This window comes from Plectrocnemia conspersa, unplaced genomic scaffold (genome assembly GCF_051122295.1).
Source record: "Plectrocnemia conspersa isolate PC_06_02 unplaced genomic scaffold, ASM5112229v1 ptg000008l, whole genome shotgun sequence".
In the NCBI taxonomy this organism is placed as follows: domain Eukaryota; kingdom Metazoa; phylum Arthropoda; class Insecta; order Trichoptera; family Polycentropodidae; genus Plectrocnemia; species Plectrocnemia conspersa.
This window is the reverse complement of record NW_028277172.1, coordinates 13,891,905-13,918,953: the sequence shown is the minus strand read 5'-3', so window position 1 is coordinate 13,918,953 and position 27,049 is coordinate 13,891,905. Positions and strand designations below refer to the sequence as shown.

Below are 27,049 nucleotides of genomic sequence, written 5' to 3'. Positions count from 1 at the left end.
AGTCAACCACACGCTGGAGTTCGCCGATAACTGTGTGGAAGAGCTCTTGAGGTTAAAACCCAAACCCTTGAGGGGAAGTGAACTCTCGAGCTAGCCGTCTGAGGTAGCGCGCGAGGCACTACTAATGACGAACAAAGCATAGCAGAGTAACACAAGCAGGGCCAAAGGGCTCGGCCCTTAGAGGAACCGAGGGCCAAGGCTGCGATTGAGGCAACATATACATCCCTCGAAGATCAGGGGGGTGGTGTTGTAACAAGGATGACACGCAATGCAGGCCAACCAACGAGAGCAAATCTCGTGCGCTCGAGAGAAATACTAATGTAGTACTACGGGGGGTGGGTCCCGTTTATCCGGCCGTCAAAAGCTGGGTGCCCGTCCATAGGGTTGAATTCGTAGGGACCAAGTATTGGTAACGGCAGTGGCGCACACAACGGATGCTAAATTAGTTATACTTCTGTTCATCTTACATTTCTTACAACTTAAAAAGTAAATGATTCTTAAAACGTTCTGATAGCTCACCGTGTAAAAAATACGAAGAGTTCTGTATTGTGGAAAAGCTCAAGATGAATTCAAAATTATGAATTTCTTTCATTTTTTTCAATCCAATTGAAGCGTCTGAAAGGGTTGATCGTCTGAAAGGGTTGTGAAAAGATTTCTTTCAACCTTTCTCATGAATAGCCAAGATCAATAAGAGGTCCCTTTTAACGAAAATGCAGCTCTTGATATATTTGACATAAAATCTATCCGGAACGTGATAACGCTATGGGTAGCGGAGGGGTGCAGATTGGATTAGTGCAGAATCGCTTTCTGTAATCCCTCGGGGGTGTTAGGCAGCCCTGATTGATAAAGGGACGCGGTCAATTTCGATTGCGGTTCGGATAAGTTCAGATATAAATATAACTCTTCCTTTTTTTTAGAACTGTGCGAATCTCTGCGCTTTACCATTTGCGGTCATCGGACAAAAGGATTAATTGTTGGGATGAAACACCGTGAAATTGGACATATACAGAGAGAACAATAGATGGAACGGATGACCAGGTGCGACAGCTGAACTCTGAACGGTCGTAAAACCATAAATGAGTCCGTTAGTTTTGGCATTTTGGCACGAGCGCATAACTGTAGATATGCAGATGTGTCGTTTTATGACGCTGGCGACCATTAGAAGCTGAAACTATAGTGCTTTTCAGTGTAATTATATATCGAAGTGTTACTGCAATGCTTTAGAGATTTTTATTTTCATCTCGCGAACAAAGAGTGGAGAAATCGGTTTATGTAATGGATACGAAATTATCACACTGCATTTATAATATACTTTTACTTTGATTCTAGATATAAATTTTATTTTAATTAAATAATTAGTAATGGAGGTATGTAAATTATAAATGTCTTTATATTACATATTTATATAAAAATTTATATAAGTTAGAAAATGAATTAGACAAATATTTTTAATAAATGCAAAATATTTTTAATATATGATTACAATAAAAATTGCTCAAATAAAGCGAATAAGCAAATCAGCATTAAATTGACACAATTCAAAATCACAACATGTTGACCTAATCAGTTACGAAAGGAAACTGACTCATTATGTGACTACAGATTTTTTTTATAAAATAATTGAACATATGTATAATATATGTACATGATATACCTAGTCATGTTTATAATTTATACTTTTAAAACTGACTTCCGCAGGATCTATTCAGTATTATAAGTATTCAATTACGATATGCATCAGATAAAAAAACAACGTAATAATCACAACGTTAACGGTAATTCTCCAGAGCCTCGAGGCTCAACCATTAAATAATATTCAAAAAAACAATGTTATTCTAAAAAATACATAATCTCGCGTTGGGGGGTCGTCGCGTGCAAACGCCTTTTAATTAATTATATTTTATCATAAAAACGTCATATTGTATTTCACATTGTTCATTATTATTATAACTAATTGTAGTTAGTGAAAGATAAGCAATCGTCGTGATAATTACGTCCGAGGTTATTGATTATATATTTACATATATAATTTATATTCGGCACATTCAGTTAAATGCAAAGTTTAGGAAAAATCCTATTAAATCACTTATATATGAAAATAAACTATGTCCAGTGTGTTTGCATATGTTCAATTTCACTGTAAAAAACTTTTGACAAAGAGAAAAAATTACAATTGTGTTGGTCAATTTACACTTCGATTAAACAAGCACAGTATTGTTCCCTCGAACAAGTCACGCGTTTTGGCATTTAGTTCCACTTTGTAACGAACGGCAGTAAACGGTTAAGAAAGAAAATAACCCTCACACCGCCGAAAGTTTTTGCGGTCGTTAAGCCTCGCGGAATTATTGCCGCATAGCAAACGAACGACCTTCGCTCGTGTAATCATACACCATTCATTCGCCGTAAATTGTAGTGTTGTTATCGAGCGCAATTACATGCGCTCGCCTGTTTTTTTACCCCTTTTTTGACCCCGGAGCCGAGAGGGTTAACCCTAAGAGCGGCCCTCCGCCGAGGGATCGTTAAAAGTTGAAAGTCGCCGCCGCTTTTGTCCGCGGATTTCATCGTAAATCACATTCCGCAGAAGCCAAATTAAGGACGCTTAATCCGGCCCTGGCGAGAGTTTGGGGCACGCACATAATTGAATCCAGATAAAGTCCAGCGATGGAAAAGTTTTTGTTTTCCAGTGGATGATCGTCCCTAGGCTTTGTATAATATATAAATCGGAAAGTTTGTTTTTGAGATAGGGTATTGTAAAATCTTAAATAGGGACTGAAATACATCGATACTTTAGCATATACCAATTATTTTTAGTCGATAAAATAAATTCTTAGATTCAAAAGATTATGCTAGATGTAGCACATTCAATTTATAAGAAAATTAACGAAGAAACAGTTACCAGATACCTAATTGAGTATTGAAATCAATTAAACAGTACAAATTAAGGTTGGTAGGTATATTATGCTGCTTGAATGCGTGTCATTCAACAAAAAGCTTCGCCTTTAGCGTTTCTTAAGATTACTCAGGGTTAGTAGTGAATGATGACGCATTTAAATATACATAGATCATAAACTGTTATAATTAGTGTAATCACCATAGGATCACAATCATCAAACATCATAAAAAGCTGTTTAAAATGGTCACACTATTAAAACGCAATGGGATCCGTGATTCGTACGTGGTAAAGGCACGGGTGCTGTTGATTTGATTGTAATTGTGACCAAATTGCTGACATTGTAACACGACAACTGTATCATAAAAATTTTATTGCATGTTATACAACTAGGCATGCTAAGCATTTTTATAAAACAAACCAATCAATTCGTATCAATATTTGATTTTGCAAAAAACACTGTACTCAACTGCTTTGTTCTTTGCTCATACTGCTTATTTACTAACACTTCCAGAAAAAGGACTACAAAACGACTTTTAAATTGGAACAACAGGCGATGACTGACACGAGCACGCGAGCTGACTGCCACATTAGCCACAACTCGCAGGGAGTCAGCAAAACCGCATTGCTGATAACCAAAAAGGGCAAACAGTCACACGAGCTTGTTGCTAATTATTATTTATGACGTTTGTAACCTTGAATCGGAGAAGCATTTTTTCTTGAAAAATCTAAATTTGGACTTGGGCGCAATCAATTTTTATTACATCGCACACGAATAACCATGAGCGTAATGCTATTGATTTTATAGATACAATAATAATATTTTACCAACAATGGTCGGTGAAATATAATTATTGTAGACATATGTATATGCATGTAATAAACTGCTCCAAAAGTAAAAATGTATATTATCAAATCCTTGGTTTATTTTATATTTCCATAAGGAACAAAGCAGTGGCGTGGGATTCAGTAAAACTTCATATATGGCTCCAAATTTTTGGAAATATATTTGGGATCGTATTGCAAACATGACTGATTTAAGTCGACATTTCATTTCAATTAATCCTGCTACCAAAAAGACTCATTTAATTGATGTTGCTGTGGGCTTTATTTTGTGCAAAAAATATTATTATTTTAAAAAGATTAAAAAAATACTAGTCATTAAAAAATCCTAATAATAGCTTGAATATATTACTTATTTCTTAAATTTCAGCAATTACATATTGTGTTTTTTCTTTATTATTTTAAGTGCGACTGTTTATATGTTGGCTTCTAGATATTGCAGCGGTACATCGGAGGAGGAGGAAGGGAATTAAATATCTGCATTATTTAACTGTTTTTGAAGTTTACAATATTAACATCAATTTAAAATTCCAAAGTTAGCGAATAGTCAGAGAAATATTTGAATAACGAATAGTTAAAAAAAACGGGCGAATATATTCGATATTAAAATATTCGAATAATTGGATTGAAGTTTCTAATTCCAATAAAGATTAATTTAATAAGACACTTTTCACTAAATTCAATTGACACTAAAAAAAATGAAAATATAAACATCATCAAGTTTTCTTGTGAGACTGGTAGAAAGCAGTACTTCGTAGAAAATTCACTATTTTTAACACACATATGAATGTATAATTCAGAAATATCAGGAAGACAGTCACTTTCTTGAGTTCCTCCGTGAATTTATCCAAAACATCAATTAAAATAAACCTAATTCTATAAGCAATGACGTAATTTAAAAGAGGTATTTCAACAACATTTTTAAGACAAAATGCATGTTTTTTTGGGGGGGTTTTCACAAGTTTTGTCGACTTTGTGTTATTTTGATTATATATAACACTTTATAAAAAATACTACAATTATGAGAAATACGTGTTAAAAGCGTAATAAATAACATTTACTACGACTTGCCGAACAAGTGTTTTTTATGGTGACGTACGTCACGATTATAAATTCGGACAGATTATGTAAATTCTTCCCTAGATGCCCAAATGTCAATAAGACTTACAAGGATTACAAATGCCCCATTAGTGTTGCAGAGTCTCCAGCTGTTCCAATTTAATGAAAAATAACAAATCTATTTTCGTCCCCAATCATCACAATTTGTGCAGAAGTTGAGAGTAAGCAGAGAATGTCTGTCTCAAGTCTGCGAGGACTGATCAAAAAACAAATAGTTTGTAGTATTCTATTCATGTATTATGCAATATTATATTCATGTATTTAAAATTTACACCTTCTAAGTGAATACAGCGCTGGAGATGAAAATTTTGAAACATATTTTGTAGAAATTTTCCGGAAGTGGTTTTAATGCCTCGGTCGAACCCTTTTGGTCGTCATCAGAGGTGTCAAAACGTTTTTCTTTCAACGCCAACTTAATTTTTGGGATTAGTCAGAAGTCACGGGGAACCAAATCAGGTATATACAAAGGGTGGCTGAGCACTGCGATGCCTTTTCTATTGCTCAAGAATTCGCGTATAATATTCGCTTTGTGCGCTGATGCATTATTTAGTAATCTGGTCGAATCAGAAAATCTAGCAGCAAAATAATCTGTGGTGAATGCCAGAACCTAGACCCACAAAACGCATGCCACAATTAGGAGATGGCGTTACTAGAACCGGTGATATGACTAATATAACTAGTCTCGCGGATTTGGTATATTCGGAATACGCTTCTGTCGGAAACTTTATCAAAAAATTCGCAAAAAAGACGCACAAGAGTTTATAATATGTCGAGACATAGAAGACTGACAAAGCAGCCGCATCTCTCTTCACGTTAACCCTTGTTACGCTGTCCCAAAGTTCAACCCGATCTTCAGAGGCTATTTATAAGTAATTACACAAATTGTACGCTATTCAAAGTTGTTGCAAATAATAATCTATAACACAGATAACTTTTCTGTATATATAAAAGCAAATGCGTGACCGCTAGGTCAGCACAAAAGTATTTAGTATTTACTGGGTGCATTTTTGCAGTTTAATATACCTAATAATATGCACACAAAACAACATTGAAGTTTTCCGATTCAATATTTCCCAAGAAAAGCCTGAACCTGAATTTCAAATAATTAGTTGTTCCTTTCATTGTTATAAACACGGATATAACAAAACATTTATGATTAAAATAAAACAACACATTTATGATTAAAATAAAATTATAGACAAATTTGAAATGTGGTACTGAATGTTTGATGTATTTTGTAGAGAAAAGAGAAATGACTTTTCCATAATAGAAGAGCTGGGTATCTAAGAACTGCTGTCGACAATTTGCATAAAGAACATAGACATGGCAAACCAAAAATATAAGATCGATTAAGTAAAAAATGCTTCAGTCCTATTACTAATAAAATAGCGCAAATCAAAATTGTGGGTCATGAACGAATAAATTCGATTAAAAAAAGGCTATAACCCCAATAAATACCCGAATTCACAACGGTGCTTTGTGTACAGATTATATAACACAAACAACAACACAGGAAGGTCTCGTGCATAGTATAATATATCTAGATCTAGATGCAGATCAGCTTGATTTCATTCCGTGTGTCCATCACGAGTCTATCTCGATTCGAACCCTCGACCTCAAGACCATTGTAGAGCGTGACGTGTATCTAAAATGTTTTTTCGTGATAGGCATCTTACCGATGCTAGTTCAAAGAACTCTCCACTTCGGAGGAGTATAATATAGAGCATTTTTAAAAGCCTTGCATCACTTTCGTCTGGTTCCGTTGGTTTATGTGTACATATTTCAGGACCCCCGTCGACTAATGTGCGGTTTTGTTGTGCTCAGCATAAATATTACAGCGACCCTATGTGAGCGCTCGTGTGGTGAATCTAAAAGGGAAATTGAGGATTGATTGAATGTGCCCACAAAGGATGAACAAATATGATTTTTTTGTGTGTAATGCAATGAAACAGGACCCTCTCCCACGCCGGACCTTTTAACGTGTATATTTTAATAGATCCGCCTTTGTCAGATTCAACGTGTGAAGCCGCAGGGCGGTCGAGTACGAAAGGCACTAAGTGCCTTTTCCATAAGTTTTATTTTGATTTTGTATGCGAGGTGCACTATGTGCTGTTTTCTTTTGATTGAACTATTTGAGTTCAATCAAAAGAAAACTCAAGCTCTCGAGTATTTGCTTATAAAAATAGCACGTGGATTAAACTTAAGTTCGGTTATAATAAAAAAATCCTTTTTCGCTTTAAAATCCATAAATATAATCTAAAGTTCAAAATTCAGCCTGTATAAATCAAATTATCTTATTTTGCTTATAAAATCTGTCTTAATCTGTTATTGCTGGTTTCTAAATAATTCAATCAAGGGTACTGCGTATTCCTGTTATTTGACTAGTGACTCGTAATTCATATAGCCGGTCATAAAAGATATATTATAGCTAGTATTTAAAATATATTTTTTAGCAAAGAATATTTTATGAGAATTTTTGAGAAAGGAGAAGTCATCGTTTTGAATTTTTGGGGCAAAAGTCACTTTCATATTTAAAAATTAAATAACTTTTCTGAGGTTACATATTAATTACATTATGAAAGAAGAAGCTCGGGAAATATATGATAGAAACATTTACAACGTAACAATTTTTGCTTTGCTCTTTTTTGTTCTTACACAGAGAGCAAACGTGCCTTATTTTTATCAATGAAGTTCTCCTTTGAAAACGTGATCACACGCAAAAGTGACATTCGCATTTTATGCTTCTTGCTGAATATGTTAGTAGTAAGATAAACAACCAGGAGAAGAAGTAATTTCCATAAATCATGTTTCAAAATGTTCATTGATCAGCGCGTTCCCCTGATCTCACGATTTACGATTATTTTTATGGTAATATTTTCTAAAGCGTTTGTTTGTCTGTAAGACTCAATCTCTTCGTGAGTTAAAGAACAATCTTTGTGGAGAAATGTCATTGAACGAGATAGTATTTGTGCAGATGAAATCGAGAGTCACGGGTATTAGTTTCATGTATAGGAAAACAAATTTTACATACCGATATACGTCATGGCATATTTAGATCTCAAATAAATTGTTTACTTACACATTATTCCAAAAATTGTAAAGGCGAGTTCCGGTAATTAATTTATTATAATTATACATATCAGTGACATGATTCAGTCGGTTCACAAGCGAGGTTATCACTCGTTTGGTAAAACTCGTACGCCGCAACTGCATTGAAGAACTGGCACGGAAGTCTGCGATAAGCAGCACAATTATGCAAATAAGTTTTTCATCAGTAGCTATAGGCGAAGTGAGCGCGACAGGTTCCTAATCTTTCGAATATATCACATCGAATGGTAAGATTACATGCGGATTATGACCCCCCTCAATTAAAATGGTCCCTGGATATGAATTATAGCAATCATAACTAACCGTGATTCTTGTGAAAGGGGAGCTCATATAAGGGGAGTGGTATAATGCGGTAGACGCTTTGTTCGACTGACTGAAGAGCGATTGAATTTTTTTTGGTAGAGCGAATTCGGTTTGTGGAAACATTTCTATTTCAGTTCTTTGGTTTATTATTTATTGAGATTTTATGAGTTATCCTGATGAACGATCAATGGACGTAGCATCTTTTTGATGAACATTCGGGTAGCATGTGCTGATTATTTTGATACCGAGCAGACTCTCGCGAGAAAAGATCAAACATTTGTTTGTGATGTTCCAGTGCCAATTAACCTGGTCGAATGATATAACGGTAACATTCAACTGAGAGCGTCAGACCATGACGGCCACAAAAACAAACGCGAAATTTGTAAACGTCAAAAGAGTACATAAATAAAGAACTGTTTATGATGAGGAAATCGGCTCGCGCTAATGACTCTCCAAGTGCGTACGCTCGAGTGCCTCAAATTGTTTGGGAATCGGAATACAGATGGAAATATCCAAGATGGCGCGGGAAGCATGCAAATGCGTCGAGGGAGTACCTTGTGATGGATGTATAATACATTGCCTTGACAGGTATCACAGAGAGGAGTTCGGTTCAAGTTATGTTTGTTAGCTCATAAGGGCCACTTAAGGAAACATCTGAAACTGTTACTTGAGAAGACAACAAATCCTCTCAAATCTAACTTACAAAATAAAACGACGAATATAAAAATCATACCTTTTCACTTTTGTTTTCGGATAAGATAACAATTGCAATTTTAACATTTCGAGCGTGGATTAGTAAATACGATATTTGAATTTGCAAGGTTTTAATCTGAAAGCACGTGTAGTGTTATATTATATATTAATTTCAAAAGTTAAAAATATGCAAAAAAAATTATTCATTTAGTGAGATTAGCAGATACAAAAAAAATATATTTTTAGGGCGCGTTTTAAGGCAATATTATTACAAATACGGTATTTATCATATCCTCAAAATACCAAATAAATGTCAAAAAAATGTAAAAAAAATTAAATAGAAATAAGATTTTTTTAGAATTTAATTATTTATTTTTAAAATTGTTTTTCACATTTTTATTTTTTTCTGGTTGTCGCGTCCTCAAAAACATATCTCTTAAAAAAAAATTTTTATTTTAGTTTATATTATGGAACGCATTTAATCTCTTTTTTTCTTTTTAACAGAGTAACGATTTTTCAATTTTTTAATAGCCGCCAATTCGAAACAAGACTGATAAACGAGCTCAACTAAGATATGTACAATATCTAGTTTTAGAAAAAAATTGATGTGAATATGACTTGAACTACGGCAATTACAGTGTCATTGAAAATCGTTTAATTCATATAAATACACGACAAAGGAAGTGAGAGATAAGAGCTGCGACTGCACGCTCTTATCTCTCACTCGCTCTTGTGAATTAACACGCGAGCGAGCGAAAAACGGGCCTGTACATACAAATGCATTCGTACGTACGCATTGCAATTGATAACCAATTGAAACATTTTTCGCAACGATTTTAACAACAGATGGGAATTATTACTAACGATATGAAAAAGGCTGCATTTTCAATTTGAGAAATTGTTCAAATGCCTTTACCAACTATTGAATATAATACATTACTGAATATTTCAGCTATAGTTTAAGAATTAAATACAGTTTTCTCGTATAAAATCGAAATATATAAATATAAATAAAGTTGTAGCGTTTTATAGCTGAATGTTATGTATATTTGCATACTAAAAAAATACTGCAGTAAGCATTTTGCTTATTATAATGTGTGAATCGTCTATGCATATTTAATATACATAGCTTAATGATTAAATACACACTGTAATGCCTATTATACATATGTCCATGAAGTTCTTTCTCACGAAATAAATCAATCTTCGTTCACATGAACGACAAGCTTCAATTTCACTCGATGGACACACTCTTTTGTACCAAAAAGTACGCTTTACAACAGTTATTTAAAAAAATAGTAGTAGCGAGAACAAAAAGCATTTCGAGAAACAATTCCAACCCGACGTCACGCGAAGCGACCGCGACGACAGAACCAGTTTTTTGACGCAAAACGTTCGCAAGAATAAGAACAACGGTCGCACAACCACAGCCATACCTCTGAGTTTTCCTTCTAGCTTGAGTGGTGTAGCTGGCAAGCAAAACCGCTCCATGCCACGCTCCCGACTCGAAATGGCACGACCTTCTTGGCTTATCTCGCCAATAATAATCGCTTGTCACACACTAAACGATTGATAAAAATGCGCGGGCACCGATAAAAACGAGGGTTGTTGGTTACGCAGTTACGAGACCGGCTCCACATCCTCTCATTATCCTCTTAAACAGCATCGGCTTCAATCACGGAGATGGTGCAGTTTGTTGTATGTAGTACGTCGCCCTCGAAAAGATGTTGAACCGAGCAGCGGCTATTTTCGATGCAGTTTTCCGCCGGTACACCCAAAAACAACATTTGGTGTCGATGCTTATGGGATTTTCGGCTTGTGAATGCACGTTAAAAATACTTAAAAGTAGATTAAAGATTGAAATTCAAGACACGCATATGAAAGTGAAGAAAAATATCATGAAGCCATATACGTATGTAAATGTAACATCATCAAACGTCATTGAATAACAATTTTGATTTTTTGTGCAAAGATAAAACAACTTGATTTATATATAAAAGGACAATAATTAATTTTTTTGCATACAGTTTTTTTTTGTTACAGTATTTGATACAAAAAATCAGTTTTTTAACTTACATGAGCTCAAAATGTACCAAATTACACAATACATCTTAAGCAATAGTATTCATAACCAACACGATACACCAGTAGTAAAAGTGAATTAGCAACATAATACATGAAAGACTTGGGTTCTAATCCCATTTGGATCCAGTCTTGACAAAAAATGTTTTTCAATTTCAATATCTGAGAGAAAGGTGATATCATATACTTACAATTCCTATAGAAAATCACAAATTAAATTTTCAAAAAATATATCAGCATTGATTTCTAATGCCTCTCTACTTGCTTAGTAGATGAAATTTTATGTTTTATAGCAAGAATATTGTAGTGTAATTACAGCACTCAATTATGCTTCGCCTTGACACATCGAGTCAAACAACTCGTAGATAATCCCTTCTCCTTGTAAGGGTATCAGCGATCAATTCGATCATATCAACGACCTGCGTGCGATGCACCGATGAATATTAATGGTATGGAAAGTGAAGGCACACACAGGAAGGTGGCTGACCAGACCAATAAAATCTCGGCTGAAACACACGGATGCAACAATCAAAACTTGATCGAAGACAGACGGACGGACGAGCGCTGACAGCTCGGGCTGATTGTGTAATTGTATGGAAATGAAGACGTATGGTGATCAGAGAGCGTCGAACGGTTCATAACCACAAGTGATTCTCCCGACGCTTGAGGGTTTGCAGATAATAGACGGCAATCAATTCGCACTTTGCTTATACACACACCACTCAAGCTGAGCGAATGTTGAGTAAACTTAGCACTGAACATCGACGGTCATGGCCGAAATGTATTTTTGACGAATGCGAAATAGGAATAGGGATGGCTAACAATTGACAAAATGGACATTATGGTAGATGAGATCTACTGAAACTGGAACATCTTATCTAACGTTAATTGATGAACTGAATAATCTTATCCTATGATAATATATAATTCCTTTCAATTAATGAGCTATATAGACCTACAACCAGCAATCTCTTAATAACTTAAAATATGAACCTTACATGGGAAAAATTAAGCGCCCTCCATACTACACTTTTTTAAGAGTGTAGTATGGAGGGCGATCACTGAAACAATACTTATTTTGTCTTTGCTTTTGCATTTCTTCTATATATGAGTTAACTAATTATAAGCAAGTTCATTAAAAATGCTGTTTCATTTCAATACAACGATGAAATTTTTAGCGAAAAAATTCCATCGAATATTCATACCGTATTTTACAAATTAGTGTATATTGATAGGAGTCGGTCAGATTCTAAAAACCGGTTGATAATAAATTGGAAGATTTTAAAACCTGTAAAAAAAATACTCGAATAAAAGCTGCGCGGCTAAATAAACCTTCAAGTGTAGCCAAAATATCGAAAAAAAATTGCAATGCACAGCCAAATTTAGCTTAAATAATATTTAAAATTTTGAAACGTGTAAAATTAAAAAACGTACTTTAAGTAAGAAGTTTTGGTGTATAAATTTAAAAATTACCGTACGGCAAAGGCCCAAAGAATTTTGAAGATTTCTGTAATTTTTATTACCATAAAAAAAACAGTTTTTAGGATTTTTTTTTAAAACAAAATGACATTTTTTTTATTTATGAACCTATTTTTAATAGAAGGTAATTTTAGCTTTCTTTTTTATTTTTAAAGATTTCTTATCAAAATTATGATTTTTTTAATTTTTCTAATAGCCGGTATTTTAAAATAAGATATAGGATTAGATTGGACCAAGGAACATAGCCAAGATATTTATGAGAGCTATTTTAAGAATAAGCCTTATGACAATGTAGTAGAATAAAGTAGTTATGATTTTTTTATATTTTGAAAACCCGTCTTTTGATAAAAATGGCGGACCAGACTGTTTAACAAGCTTTAAGTAAGATATTTACAAGATATATTTTTAGAATAAGTATTATGAAGATATCGTTAAAACTACGACAGTTACCGTGTCGTCAAAAACCAACATAAGTGACCAAAAAATAGAGAGAAAAACATTTTTTTTATACTTTATACCTTTGTATTTTTTTCTTAATTATTTTTTTAGTAAAGCTACGGCAGATCAGACAGGCTAAGGAACTACTTATTTATTTTTTTCTCAATTTTTTTTAAATCACATTTACAATTTTTTAGATATTAGGATTATTTGAATAACGAAAATATGTATTTGTATAATAACAATTTATTAAAAAATATGAAAATGAATAGTCATTTTTTATAAAAAATATGAAAATGAATCAAACTATAATACATTTGAGGTGCAATGTCTAACCGCTTCTTGTGACGAGATAAAGAACTGCTTCTCTGCTATTATATAAATTCAACAAGATATGATTATGTCGTGTACGTAGAAAAATGTGGAAATGATAAAAATAGCTCTTCTGAAAGGGGTATATAAATTTTATTTAAAACAAAATATTAAATTGAGACTTGAATGAGCAGAAAATTATTACTGGCAGTAAAAGTAAGAATGTATTGAATGAACGCCGAAATAAAAAATAAATAATAGTACTAATGTAATTACAAACTGAAAATGTTTCTGTATTTAAGTATTTAATAAACATTATAAATTAATTTTCTGAAATAATTTTTATTTCTTTATACGATTTAGGCTTATAAGAGTCAAGTTTATCAACAGGAATAGGATTACAGCAAGAATTATAAAACACAATGTCATCAATTGTGGAATCCATACATATATGCAAAAATTCAAACAAAAAAAAAATCAAGAAATATTTTGAAGATTGTGCTTAAAAAATTTAACATATTATATAAAACATTGCCGATATCAACATAAACTGAATGGGTATTTCCTACAGTAGGAATGATTAAGACTAAACATTTAATGCAATTTTTAAAATATGTATTTTTAGAATATTTTTATCTCGTTCCAAGAAACGGTTTGGCGTTATAAATGTATCGCGAAACATACACATTTACGCGAAGACTAAAATCGGGCGGAAATTCACATGTTGAGTAGGTGCGTACGGTGAGAAACATTCTCTTTCGCTCGCTCGCGTATTGGCGCGAGTGAGTGAGAAGAATTGGGCGTGCGGAACGCATGTAACGCACCTTATCTTTCACTCACTCTCGTCGAGCGAAAGGAAATGTATCTCACCGTATGCACTTGGTGTTAAGTCGACTTTATTACGACCTTCACATGGTATGCAATATCGTATGTATTAATATCACGACGAGATCACTATATGTATGGCGTTTTTTATATCGTTTCGAATAATCGCTACAGTATTTTTTAAATAATATTGCATTAAATGTTTCGTATTTAAATTAGCAACCGCTATTTAGTCAGTGTTAGATTGTGCACATATTATTATAATTAAAACATGTTATCAAACCAAAAGACAGAAATCGTCAATTTCATATCGTGAATAAGCAAATTTGTATTAAACAAAAATATCGCAAAATTGTATTAAATATTTTAAGGATTGGATATACATTTTGATACAAGTGTGCGAAAATATTTGCCATCCCTGGTTTTGGAGTATAAATGGCATTCGGTGGGTCAATAGTAGTTGTTATAAGAGTGACCGTTGCAGACATTTGCATAAAATGACTCGTCGCGTGATCTTCTAATCTCTCTATTCACTTTATTCTACTCGGCTTCTAAGAGCAAAGGACTAAAGGAGAAGTAGCAAAAACATATTAGGTTTCAAGTTATATTATTTTATTAGGTAGTGAGATAACATTGTGTACATATGTATATCAATAAATATACACTAGATTCTAAATATCACTCAAAATAACTGTCACTGGAGCGATTCAGACATTGGATAAGGCAAAGAAGGAAAGGAACATTTGTTCAAAATTATACAATTCACTAAAAAAAGAAAGCAAACTTTCAGCACAAAAAAGAACCGATCTGATCTTATCTCGATCGAAAACGCCAACTTTCGATTTCACTTCTTAAAAATTATCAAGAACCGAAGTCACGACTTGGGCGTCCTGTCACCGAGAAATCCCAGATCGGATTTCGGCGCCTTCAGACAGCAGGAAGTCTGCGACTTGCACCAAAAATAGTTTATAGTCCTTCCTCGGGATGCCACCGAGAATAAGGTGTAAACTTCCGCCGGCTAGTTTACGCTGCGTGTAAACAGTGACATCCGCAGAAGCGACCAAGTAAGGCGCGATGACACACTGCCGACGGATGACCAGATAATCGGTTATTCTCCGATGGTGCGACTCGCAGGAAGTCAATTATTGTGAGTCCCTCGGAGTCTCAGCGACATGGCAATAATGTGTGGTTATAATCGACAATAGGGCTATAATTCAATTATATATCATCGCAATTTATTCATGTGATATGGTATGTTGAAAAACGCGTGAGAGTCGCACGGAATTAAGGGCAGTGTTAACGACCAATGGGTAACCAAGTTAGAACCTATTGACTAAACAGTAGTACGCAATTGCCAAAATCAATAGAGATTCGTGTGGAGGAAAGCGTGATGGGCGATTTATGGTTGTAGGGCACGAATGAATCTGAGTTCCAAAGTAATAAAATAATTTCATTGCCTTAATCCCACTTATCTTAAAGTTAGGCATTGACAATAGTATACAAAAATATTTTTGCTATAAAGATAAGATAACTACACTCACTTTTAAAATTACACTGTTTTAGCTGTATTACTACTTTATTATAATAATTGTGAGAAATTATTATTAGCTGAATATCATTTTTAAGTTGATAACTATTTTTATGGCTCTTAAAAAAATTCAGTATAAATACTACAAAAAAATGTTGCTATTTTTAATTATGTAAAAAAAAACAATACGTGTTAGCAAAAACCAATGATCAATGCATAATTTTAAATGTTTATTATATTTTCGCAACTCCATGCAAAAAATATAACAATAACAGCTTATTATGGTTTATTGCTGTAGTAATCAAATTAAGCATTTCGTAAGAAAATAGTAGCGATTACTTGATTGATTAAATAACGTTTTATATTATTCTATGAGTTCATAATTATGATTTAAAATTATTATAAATCAGCATAACGAAAATGGTTTACCATTTCGAAGCACCCATAAATTGCACAATACTACTTTTAAAAATCATCAATTGCCACAAATACTGTTTTTTCATGAGCTTCGAGACACTAGTGTAAATTGCTAATCGCAAGAATCGAGTTATATAAACGTTTGTTTGTAGTAAAGCAATTAGAGCAAACAATATTTTTGTATCATTCGTTTGAACAAAGCGATGAATCGATAATGTACTTGATACGGAAAACAATACTGTAATGTTAACTTGTTGTTGTCCGTTGGGATTCGTCACAGGTTGAATGTATATAAATATATGAAGGAAATAAAGAGACGGAACTTGAACTTGAACTCGAAAAGAGAGAGAGAGTGAATGTCAGAGCCAATACATAAGTCTACTCATTTAACAAGTCGATTCCTCTTCCCGGTCCTTAACAAATGAGTCACATCAGAGCAGGTGCGCGCGTAGACGAAGTGTCAAACTGATGAATTATTAGAATATCTTCTCCGCTCGTTTCAAGATTATAATATTACTATGATATTTAAAAAATGATTGTCAATCCTACATTCAAACCGTACTATTTAACACAATCTGATTACAAATTACCAAAATGCTTTGAAAAAAAATCGACGACATGTTTCGGAGGAATTATACATATATTTGTAGCAGAGATCTTGTGGTAGTGTTATTAAAAACAAGTACATTTAATCGATGATATAGGTATTAGATATAATAACACCGGTCGTTCAGAAATAGTTCATAGTGTAAGCAGCAGACATAAATCAGAATGCTATTGCTGTACACGCGTCACGGTTATCTGGCTTCAGGACACAAGATCTGACGATAAGGCGTGACTGTAAAGTTGCATCTGAGATTAAATCTCCACAGGAATTGTAAACTTTAAATGTGCCTTTATTATTAGTTGAAAAAAAACTACGTCAAACACAACAAAGGGGCAAAACTCACATCAAAGAAGCATAGAAACGAGTATATTATATACGCTACATTGGCAAAGCACAAAAGCCGCTCATTATTAATCGCCCCTCCATTACTTTTTTCACTACATTGAAGCTAAGAAGTACGCATCGAAAGACTTCCATCTAGAATTCCAAGCGCGCGATTGAATTCGCACGTGCAGACGACGGATGTAATTCCATATTTCGAGTGCCATATATGACCATGACCAATGCTATTCTGCTAATGAACTTCCAAGCAGTAGTGAACTGGGGCGTTCGACTATCGTGGGCGCTCTCAAGTGTCTTCTGTTAAGCTTAATTACAACTAAATTTGGAACATCTACGCAGTGTTCAGTTATACCGATGACCTGTTGTAAAACGTAACGACCACACATGTTTTAGTTCCGCTAGCAATCTGTTGGCAATCGACGAGATAAGATTTGGAATTCGATAGCGTATCGATAATTTTGGTTGAGTGTAATTTCAAAGCAAATTTACACAAAAATGACATTTATTAAAGAAAATAAAAAATCAAAACTGTTAGGAGTCGAAAAAGACTCAATCCCATCTATACTTCATGTATGTGACTCGGCTGCTAATCAAGAGTTAAAAATATTTTGAAATTAACTCCGCTTGTCTCTTCTCGCATCAAAGTGAAAATAGAGTACACAGAGCAGTATGAAATTGCACTTATAACTCAGTTTCCAATCGCCTCATATTATCTTTTCGAGACTGGTTTCTTCACCACAAATTGTAAATATTCAGTATACATAGTAATATACATGTGCATCAATGTTTTATTATTATTACTTGTGATAAATATATTTCGGATTAACAGTTTTGCTAATTGGATCGCTAGTCATCAAGAAAATTAATTGCTACTAGTATATGCACCAGAATAAATTCTATATTGTGACCGGAAAAGGCTCTATAGTTCGTCGATTAACATTAGATTAAGAATTCCGGTTATATTAGATCGTATCTACAATAATTTCACATAGGTGTCTTGATTAGTTAGTTACAAAAGCGTTCTTAAATACTTAATATAATAGATACTTTTATTGATTGAATATCAGTATGATTTCTTAAGCAGAACAGTCACTCAGACAATGATGCAGCTCTAGCTTTTTTCTCTACCTTTTCACACGGTCGTATATCGATTACTAACTTTCCAAAAGACACCGCCGCTAATGCCCAGAACTTATCCATTTTGTGCGAAGGTCGTTAGGAACGATCTAGCATCCGGCACACGCATGAGAAGTGTTAACCGGTCACAAAAACATATCACGTCCAATCCGCTCAAATCACACAGACAATCTTACCAACTAAGCCGCTCCTGGAGTAACATAAGACTTCGCCAACAACCTCACGGTAGGGTGTAATTTGATATATCATATAGGTAGATAGATGGATACCGAAGAATTATATGGTCTGACATATAATAGATCCCTAATAAGGCCGAAGCAGACCGGACTCCCCCCAAAAAAAGGACCAGTGTGTAGCTTTTTTGGTCTTGCAACGTGACACCTGTCAAGCTTTGTTCCGTTAAAAACACTTTTTCAGTAACACATGTGCACGGGGAAGTTCACAACCCACGCCACGTGAGTCAGTGTCGCACTTTCAGACATGTACTCCCTCCTGATTCACCCTACCCAAAAAGACTACTACGCTTTCGTGGTCAATACCCTGAAGTGTGGAGGGGCGTACAGATGGAATACTATCCTACACGATGACTAAGGAAATAAAAAGGACTCGGCACAACATTGTTTTGAAACACATGTGAAAAACATATAAACGTCTTCTTCGCGTATAATTTTAACACGTGATGGGTTATCTGAGGCAAAGTAAGGGAGAGTGGGTAACAGTGGAACCTTCATAGTTCCGAAGTTTATCGTTAAATTCTGGTCTCTCTGACAAAATCCAAAGAGGCGTTCATAGCCTTAAAAGTAATTCAATTTTTAATTCTACTAGGCTTTGAAAATCAAAAATCACATTGGTATCAGGAATAATTTCTATCTTAAAATGTATTAATCTACGTGTTCAAATTATAAGTACAACTTAACTAAAATTCTTAACAAGAGAACAATTAAAAAAACTTAATATTGAAACAAAAAATAGGAAAAATCTTCGGAATCGGAAACAATCAACATCTGTTCTGTGTTGTTGGTTCAAGCAATTACACTAAAAATAGGGAAAATGTATGTCCTTTATATTTCCACAATCTATGAAAAGTTGATACTAGCAACGTGTGTACTTTAATTAATGATGTTTATACGAGAATACAAAGCCATGAATGCATCCATTTCCGGTTGAAAGCCGTACCTAAAAATGCCATTAGAGGGTGAAAGTGCAGGGGTAAACCGAAATATATCATAAATATCCATAATGTAAACACAAAGCAATTTGTGATACAATGCCTATGTATTTGAATAGGGTGCATATCGTCCATTTAAAGACAGATAGTTGGATAACTCTAATTGAACAGCGGAAATTCAATAATCAGTAGTTATCCTATGAACCATTATAATCTTACGTAAGAAACCATATACATCATAATCGGTTTATAGGACAGTGTCGCTGCTAGATCGGCGTTTCCCATTTTGTACTTAAAAGGAGAATCGAGATCGAGCGACCAGAGATGACCGGTTTGACCGTATTGGTTGGCTTTTAAAAAACTGCAAGAGGCTTCCGGATCCTCCTGAGTCGAATGAACACCTGCCGAGGCAAAACCGGGTATGTATATAACATTTTTTATACCTGGAAACACGTCCTTCATGTCCGGACTGGGCGCATGGATCCAGCCGTTCCTCGGCTGGATGATGCACTGGAACATGGTGGAAGATGGTGGCGGATGCACTTAATCCATCAATCTTCAACTAACACTTCACTGATTTTTAACTGTGAATTACACGGTTTTGGTAAATTATGAGAGCGACGGTATATATTCTACTAACTATTATACATAATTTGGTTCATTTCGAGTCAAATGTATAGATAAAAGATATTAAATATCGTGGGGTTAGAATATATGATATGGGGGTAATCAAATGTATTGAAAGCGACCCTTGAATTTATATTTATACTAAAAAGGGGAGTACAAAAAAAGAATGATTACATAAAGTCGACTGCGTGTTTGAGTTAGAAATTGATTTTCAATGAGAGAGATTGATATTTTCTATTATAGATCTGTACATCTAGACTTTCTATCGATTTAACTGAATCGTGCATTTTTATTATATTTATATTATCAAAAGACAACTGCGTCTCGTCACAAATATACACTACAATTTACTTGATTGACAATAATCATGATAAAAAATATATAATTATTATATCCGTCATTTATATTGTAAGATAAAAACAATTTTGATTGCTTATTTTTAAATTTGGAAAAAATATATACCGGTCGACTCAGTTCGCCATTGTTATTATTTATGTGGTACAAAAAAACACAAAAGATACACACGTATGAACCGCAATTATTGAAAAATGGCGGAGCAGCGCCAGCGACGCAACCGGCGGACACGACGGTAAATCACTAACTGTTCAATGGCGAGATGACAGGAGAGGGGGTAGAGGTGCGGGGGGCGGAGCGCGCAGCATCCCCGCATGCGCACAAAACACCCTATGCTCCCCTTTCAGACTTCCGGTCGGGTGGCGTTTTGCTTGAACCTTTCCGCCTCCAATTGCCAACATTATAAAGGGGGGAGTTTATAAAGTATTTCTAGAAAATAAACAGAACGTTTTAAATATATTTACGTTTTTTTTTAAATACACCTATAGGGTTGGATTTCGGATGTTTTATGGTAGTCAGGGCCGCCGAAAGTGAGCCCGGGCCCTGGGAAAACATTGATTCCGGGCCTCATGACAAAAATAGCATTTTATATATTTTTAAAATCGTAATATAATTTCTTGAATAGATATTAATAGGTACGAGTTGTTACAAATAAAAAAATAACTTATCACTATTGTACTTGGGGTCCCAAGTTTAAAATAAGTGATAATATAGTGTGCATTCTCAAAGAAATTATCTCTTTATCCTCACATATAAATCTATCTATTTTTCAAAACCGGCTTTTATTATTAGAAAAAAATTCAATAATATAAAAAAATCACTCATAAAAATATATATAAATATAAGTTAAAACAATTAAAAAAAACACAAGCACATTGTTACAAAACACTGTACACAAAAATCGAAAGCTATCAAAAAACAGAAACAAAGCGATCATGACAAAGGAAAAACACAAACGAACTGAATCTATTTATATTTTCATTGAAACTCTATAACAAACACATGTGATTAAAACTAATTTATTCATTGAGGTAAAGTGATAAAAAAAATTCGGATATTTCTCGCCATTTGGGAGTATTTTCACATATGGCAACACTGATGCGCGAAGTTTGTATCATGACGAAAATAAAAACCAATATATTATATAAAACCGAAATCTTATATTTAATTTTTTTTTGACTTTCACTTAATAAGACAATATGTTTAATTAAATTCTTTTTTAAATATGACCTTCCCAAGTCTCATAAATGGGCAAAAAACGGTTGACGTCAATAGACGTCCATAGCACTGGTGGAAGATCTTATGTTGACGTCAACTAACGTCTGTAGAATCGAAAAGGTTAAAAATATGTGTGTGAAAAAATATTTAGCAATAAATAAATATATCTATTTATATGTAAAATTTTATAAAAATATAAATAATATTATTATTAACAAGAAATCAAACATAAAAATGAATTAAACACAGCTATCATATATTAAAAATGTTAAATAATAAACAAATATAAATCAGAAATCAATTTAAATTTGTGTTTAAGACAAATATTAACAGAAACCAAATATACAAAGAAATCAAGCACAGCCATCAATATTAAAAATGCTCAATGTATATTCAAACCGAATTTTGGTCAATAGAAGAACACAAAAACAATTATCACTTCTCAGAAGTCAAAATTTCACGTCAAAAGCATGTGTGGAATAGCTGGAAAGTATGTTGAATGAGGTGAAAGCGTTTCTTGAAATAATTTTAAAATGTATGCATGATTATTGTGGTCCACTCGCCATTCCTTTGAAATATGTTTCTAATTATTTCTAAATAAGTTGGATGTTGCATCTTAATACAAATAAATCAATTAATAATCCGTGGAACAGAATTTAAAGTCAACCAATATTTTAAATATTTGTGTCAAAACTTTCGTAAATATTATGTGCCTGGTTCTAATATCGTAATTGACGAATCGGTTGTAAAATTTGAAGGTACAATCAAAATACCGATACACTAATTTAGATTTTTAAGAAATATTTGAACAAATACCTTGACTATCCCACCGTATTACAAGTAGAAGTCGTTACAGTGCAGGTATATAATCGTCACGCAGATTTGTATGAAAGGACGCGTCCTTTATATATTTTCTTGTCATTGGGTATAAATATTTTGTCGAGTCATAAATATCTTAAAAGAAGTGGTCATCTAAATGTATTAGTTCTGCTACTAATCGTCAACCAGCGGTACGCGAGAAAACTACAATTTTTTATCATTTAATAAAAAAAAATGTACGTTTTCATTTTTACACCCAGTACAAAAATCTCTCGATTGAAAGGGAAAACTCAACAAGCATCCACGTTTCTAGAAAAAATATCCGCGATCCGAGACACAACGATCATTTTCTACAAGTCTTTTTGACGTAGAAGTCAAACAACTACGTCAAAAAAGAATAAAACCGTGCCGTTGCCGTAGTAGTGTGAACGCTCGGTTAGGCTGAGACGCATATGGTTACACGTAAAATTTGCGCAACGCGTGTTAAGATCCACAAGCAATATATCAAAGAGTATAACAAATGGATACACGCAAAAAACATTTTTTTAGACTATGAAGATTCTATATATTTTTTCGGCCGCAAAAGTACAAAGAATCTTCATAGTCTTAGGTCAGATCTTTCCTACCTGGCCAAGTCAAAAGATTTGTCCTTAGACAGCGAACAGTAGAAAACTCCTAAATATTTTAAATGTCTGTGGATAAGTGAATTTACAAGTGTATATATAACGATTTTTCAAAGGCAGTAATGTTACCATTGCAACCAAAATTATTTGTGATGTTATCGGAAGAAATGCATTCTGCTACTCAAAATTACTGATCTGAAGAATTTTTATTGGCTTGTAAATCTGATAAGTGGGTGTAATAATGTCAATGCAGTAAGTCCTCGACTTACTGTATAAAAAAACATTTAAAAAGTATTACATACGAATCACATTTAGACAGGCAGTTAGAACTATTTATGAAAGGAATCAAATATTTAACGCGATTCTGGAAGGAGTATAACATTTGTAAAACTGTTTAAAATATTGGTAATGCCTGGAGTGAAATTTCAATATTCAGAATGAGTACCGTGTGAAAAAAACTCATTCCTCAGTTGATCGGGGATTGTATGCTAAAGAAGTTGAAGATGTAATTAGCTCACAAGTCGATATGATTAAAGAACTGATTCTAAATCTGAAAGAATAGGATTTTATTTTCAATGAAAATGAGCAACGAAGTTCTGATTGATCTTCTTTTTCAGAACAGCAAGGAAATTAAACAATTTTTTAAATAGATGTTCAGAGGTCATTTTGTAAAACCTTATGATGTTGTAGCATTGTGGATCGATTTATATTAATATATACTTTTATTATTTTTCTCAAATGTTGATAACGGTAAATCAAACATGTGTTTTCTTGGGAAATTAATTAGGTGTAGGTGTTTTCCGTTCATGTTTTATTAATTAATTTAGTTAATCGTCATATCTATTCAGAGTTAATCCGTTGTTTGTCATCACTCGACAATCTCTAGATGTGCTTACTACGATCGAGTGTCGAGCGTAAAATTGTAAACAAAAGCCCACGCGAGATTATTAGCGCCGGCCAAACAAACGCGCATGCGCAAATATCGAAAAATACCGAGAAAATAATATCGGTTCGGCAATACTCGTCGATTGTCGTGCGTTTACGGCAAACTGGCAAACGTAACAAGCAAACTCGACATAAACACGGGCTGTTCTTGATGCTTTGCCGCTTCGTGGCTGTATCATAACGCTGTTTTATCACACTTGAAAACAATAAATTAAATATATCGGTTATTTTACTAAGGGTGATAATTAATTGCATGCCTTGATGAAAACAACTTGATAAAAACAAATTGCACAGAAAACAGGCATATAAAATATTTTTTATATAATACGAATAATTTCATAAAACATGTCATGTTAATAGAGAAGAACTTATATTTTAAATACATAATAAAATAAAATTGCATGAATTAACTGTTCGTAAGAAATATTGGATGACTTTCGCCTTTCAAAAGCAGCTATGTACGTACTCTATTAGTACTTTAGGTACAAAATTTAGCTACAAGAATCTACATTTGAAGCTAAAAAATACCTTACACTTTTCATTCGTTAAAGTAAGCTTAAGAACCTTTTTCATTCGGGCATGTTTTTATGGTAATTTTTCATTTACTACAATAAACTAAATAAATATTTGTTTTTATTATTAAATTACTCAGTGCTAACACCTGACCCGCATGTATATAATTGCAATTTGTAAATTTCATTCTGGCCTACCAGCAAAAAAGTTCGATATTATTGATCTAGTGAACTACAAATAACCATATGTTGTGGCACTATCTATTACAATTCTATCTACATGGCAATTTTCTACAATTTTCTAATACCCGTGCATACAATTCTTAAGCTCGCGTTAGAACTTGAAAGCTCGTTCAGAACTTAAAGTTATTTTAGAATGTCATGTGCAAGGGACTAGATTTTCATCCAACACATTATTGTTTTCTGGCGTTATCTAGTTATATCAATATTATTTTCGTTAATTAAGGGATTATTCGAAAGTAATTTGTAGATATCATTTATGCTAGTTATCAAAATATGCTTTAATAGTTTCACTGATCTAAACACATCCAAGCTATACTGGTTTCCAGCCAGAATTGAAAGTTTCACCGGGAGCAGATGAAACACGATTTAAACAGTGTAAAAAATAATAAGGGTCAGTTATTATTAATGCCTCATTTTTTTAGTATATCTACAGTACATTGATGTGTTTATCATATTATTTTTTTGAATTATCAATAATATCTGAATAATGCTTAAATGTATTGTGTGAAAAAAACACTATCTGCACATTCAAATGTTGTGCGTTGGTGCACTGTCGACAATCAATGAAACTTAAAATCGAAAGCTTTCTGCTTCATTTATCTTTCCAATTCTAAAAATATAAGTATAAAATAAACTTTATGTAAAATCAAACATTTTTTTTAGAATTTGCATTAAATATAAACCGCATAACATAAAAATAAACTATAAATAAATATAAACTGATTCATTATTTCTTAAAATTTGTGGATACGACACTATAGTCCTATAAAATTTATAGACTTTTATATTGCGAATTTAATTACTCTCACGTTCAAATTTTGTGTAATTTAATTATATTTTATTAACGCTAAAAATAATTATAATTCTAATCGATAATCACTAATGAGTTTATTTTAGATTTTTTAATCTTACGAATTAATATTGTGATGAATATTTAAAATAAAATCGAGCTAGGTTGCGTATAATAATAGCATATTTTTATTTTAGTCTGGGGCCTTACTACTTACAAGTGTTGATTGTGTTTACCCTGTTGTATCGCATTGGTTTAATGCCATGATATATTAATATTATAAAATAATATATTATTCAACTGTAAATTTTTTTGAGATGACGGACTTATTTTTATTATTATTTTAAATGGATTTTAATTGTACTTTAATTCAAATTAAGTAAAATTTGAATTAACCCTTTCCGGTCCACAAAAAAAAAAAAAATTTTCTACCAGGTCCACAAAAGATTTAGAGAATTACAGGGTAAAACACAATACATCTAGTTTTTTTTTTTTAATAAAACTATATTTATGTTTACAATTTTTTTTTTTGAAGGTAAGGATAATGCTCTAATTATTACATTTTATACACATCCAAAGTATGATATCGGTGAAAACATTCACCGATGCAAAGGGCGGGCTTTCTCTCACAAGTTACACAAATGTGTCGCGTTTCTTTCCTACTCCCAGGATTTTTTTTGTTGCAGCATACCAGGCAATCTTTATGCTTCCCTTGAAGGTTGAGGTATAAGAAATGACCCTTTTTGTCCAGTCTTTGCTCCCTATCGCCTAAATATAAAATCAGGAACTAATAATATTGATCGAAATTCGGAATCGTTATCACTGCTGCTCAAGACTCTGTAGACTCGTGGTGTTGTACGACTATTTATTTCTTTACTAGAATTAGAACTCCAAGCACTCGGGGGAAACAGATGGTCCAGGATCAGTTATAGATAATCTTCTTCTTCGGTTTTGTTTGTTTTATTACCCCATAAACGTCTTCATTTTCACTTTCAACAAATAGTTCAGTCACTGTTCACTTCATTCATATATTCTTCACTTCTTTCAATGTTATCGCGTTATTTTTTGGAATTCTAGTCATTTTTGAGGGGTTCGAATTATTAAAATAATAATACAATTATAAGTATCGGTAATAATAATTATCAAATTGTTTTCACGTGCATGGGTCGAACGTAACTGATCCGAGTGACGCATACCGATCTAGCCACTAAAACAAACCTTTTGTATCCTTCTCAGGTAGAAAGTTATACATTCAAATGCTCATAAAAACCATTGAATCCTCATCCCAGTATACCGCTACACTAAATACAAGTGAGAAAAAAATATGTTTGCTTGTATTTTGACAATAAACTGATGAAGAAAAAATGTCGAATGACATTCGACATAGGACTCACTGGAATAAAGTCGATGTCGAATGACATTCGACATAGGACCGGAAAGGGTTAAAGGATTTAATTTAATAATTATTTAATCGCAAGAGAAAACGACCCGAAGAGTCGCGTTTGATTCGGCGGCAAAACAAACGGTAACCACGACAAGTTAGAATCGTACAATAGAGAGAACGACTCTTTCGTCTCTTTCTCGTCACTAATAAATGCACTCTGATAAATGTCGCGATGCAGGGACG

General features: G+C 33.4%; 1 protein-coding gene across 8 annotated transcripts in view; it reads right to left on the bottom strand.

Moving 5' to 3' along the window:
* The window catches only part of LOC148233063 (SLIT-ROBO Rho GTPase-activating protein 1-like), a 76,187-nt gene that overhangs the window by 21,716 nt on the left and 27,422 nt on the right, over positions 1 to 27,049 (bottom strand). For 2 of the 8 annotated variants that reach the window (XM_088190207.1, XM_088190210.1), the window contains exons 1-2: positions 20,444 to 20,523; positions 19,735 to 19,875 (exon numbers count right to left, since the gene is read on the bottom strand). The exons of 3 other annotated variants lie outside the window; for them this stretch is intronic. In XM_088190207.1, the coding sequence (XP_088046333.1) occupies positions 19,735 to 19,810 (76 nt within the window). In that variant the 5' untranslated portion in view covers positions 19,811 to 19,875; positions 20,444 to 20,523. Of the gene's footprint in view, positions 1 to 3,360; positions 3,461 to 19,734; positions 19,876 to 20,380; positions 20,524 to 27,049 lie in introns of those variants that run through there. 3 more of the 8 variants (XM_088190211.1, XM_088190212.1, XM_088190208.1) reach the window with 2 other exon arrangements.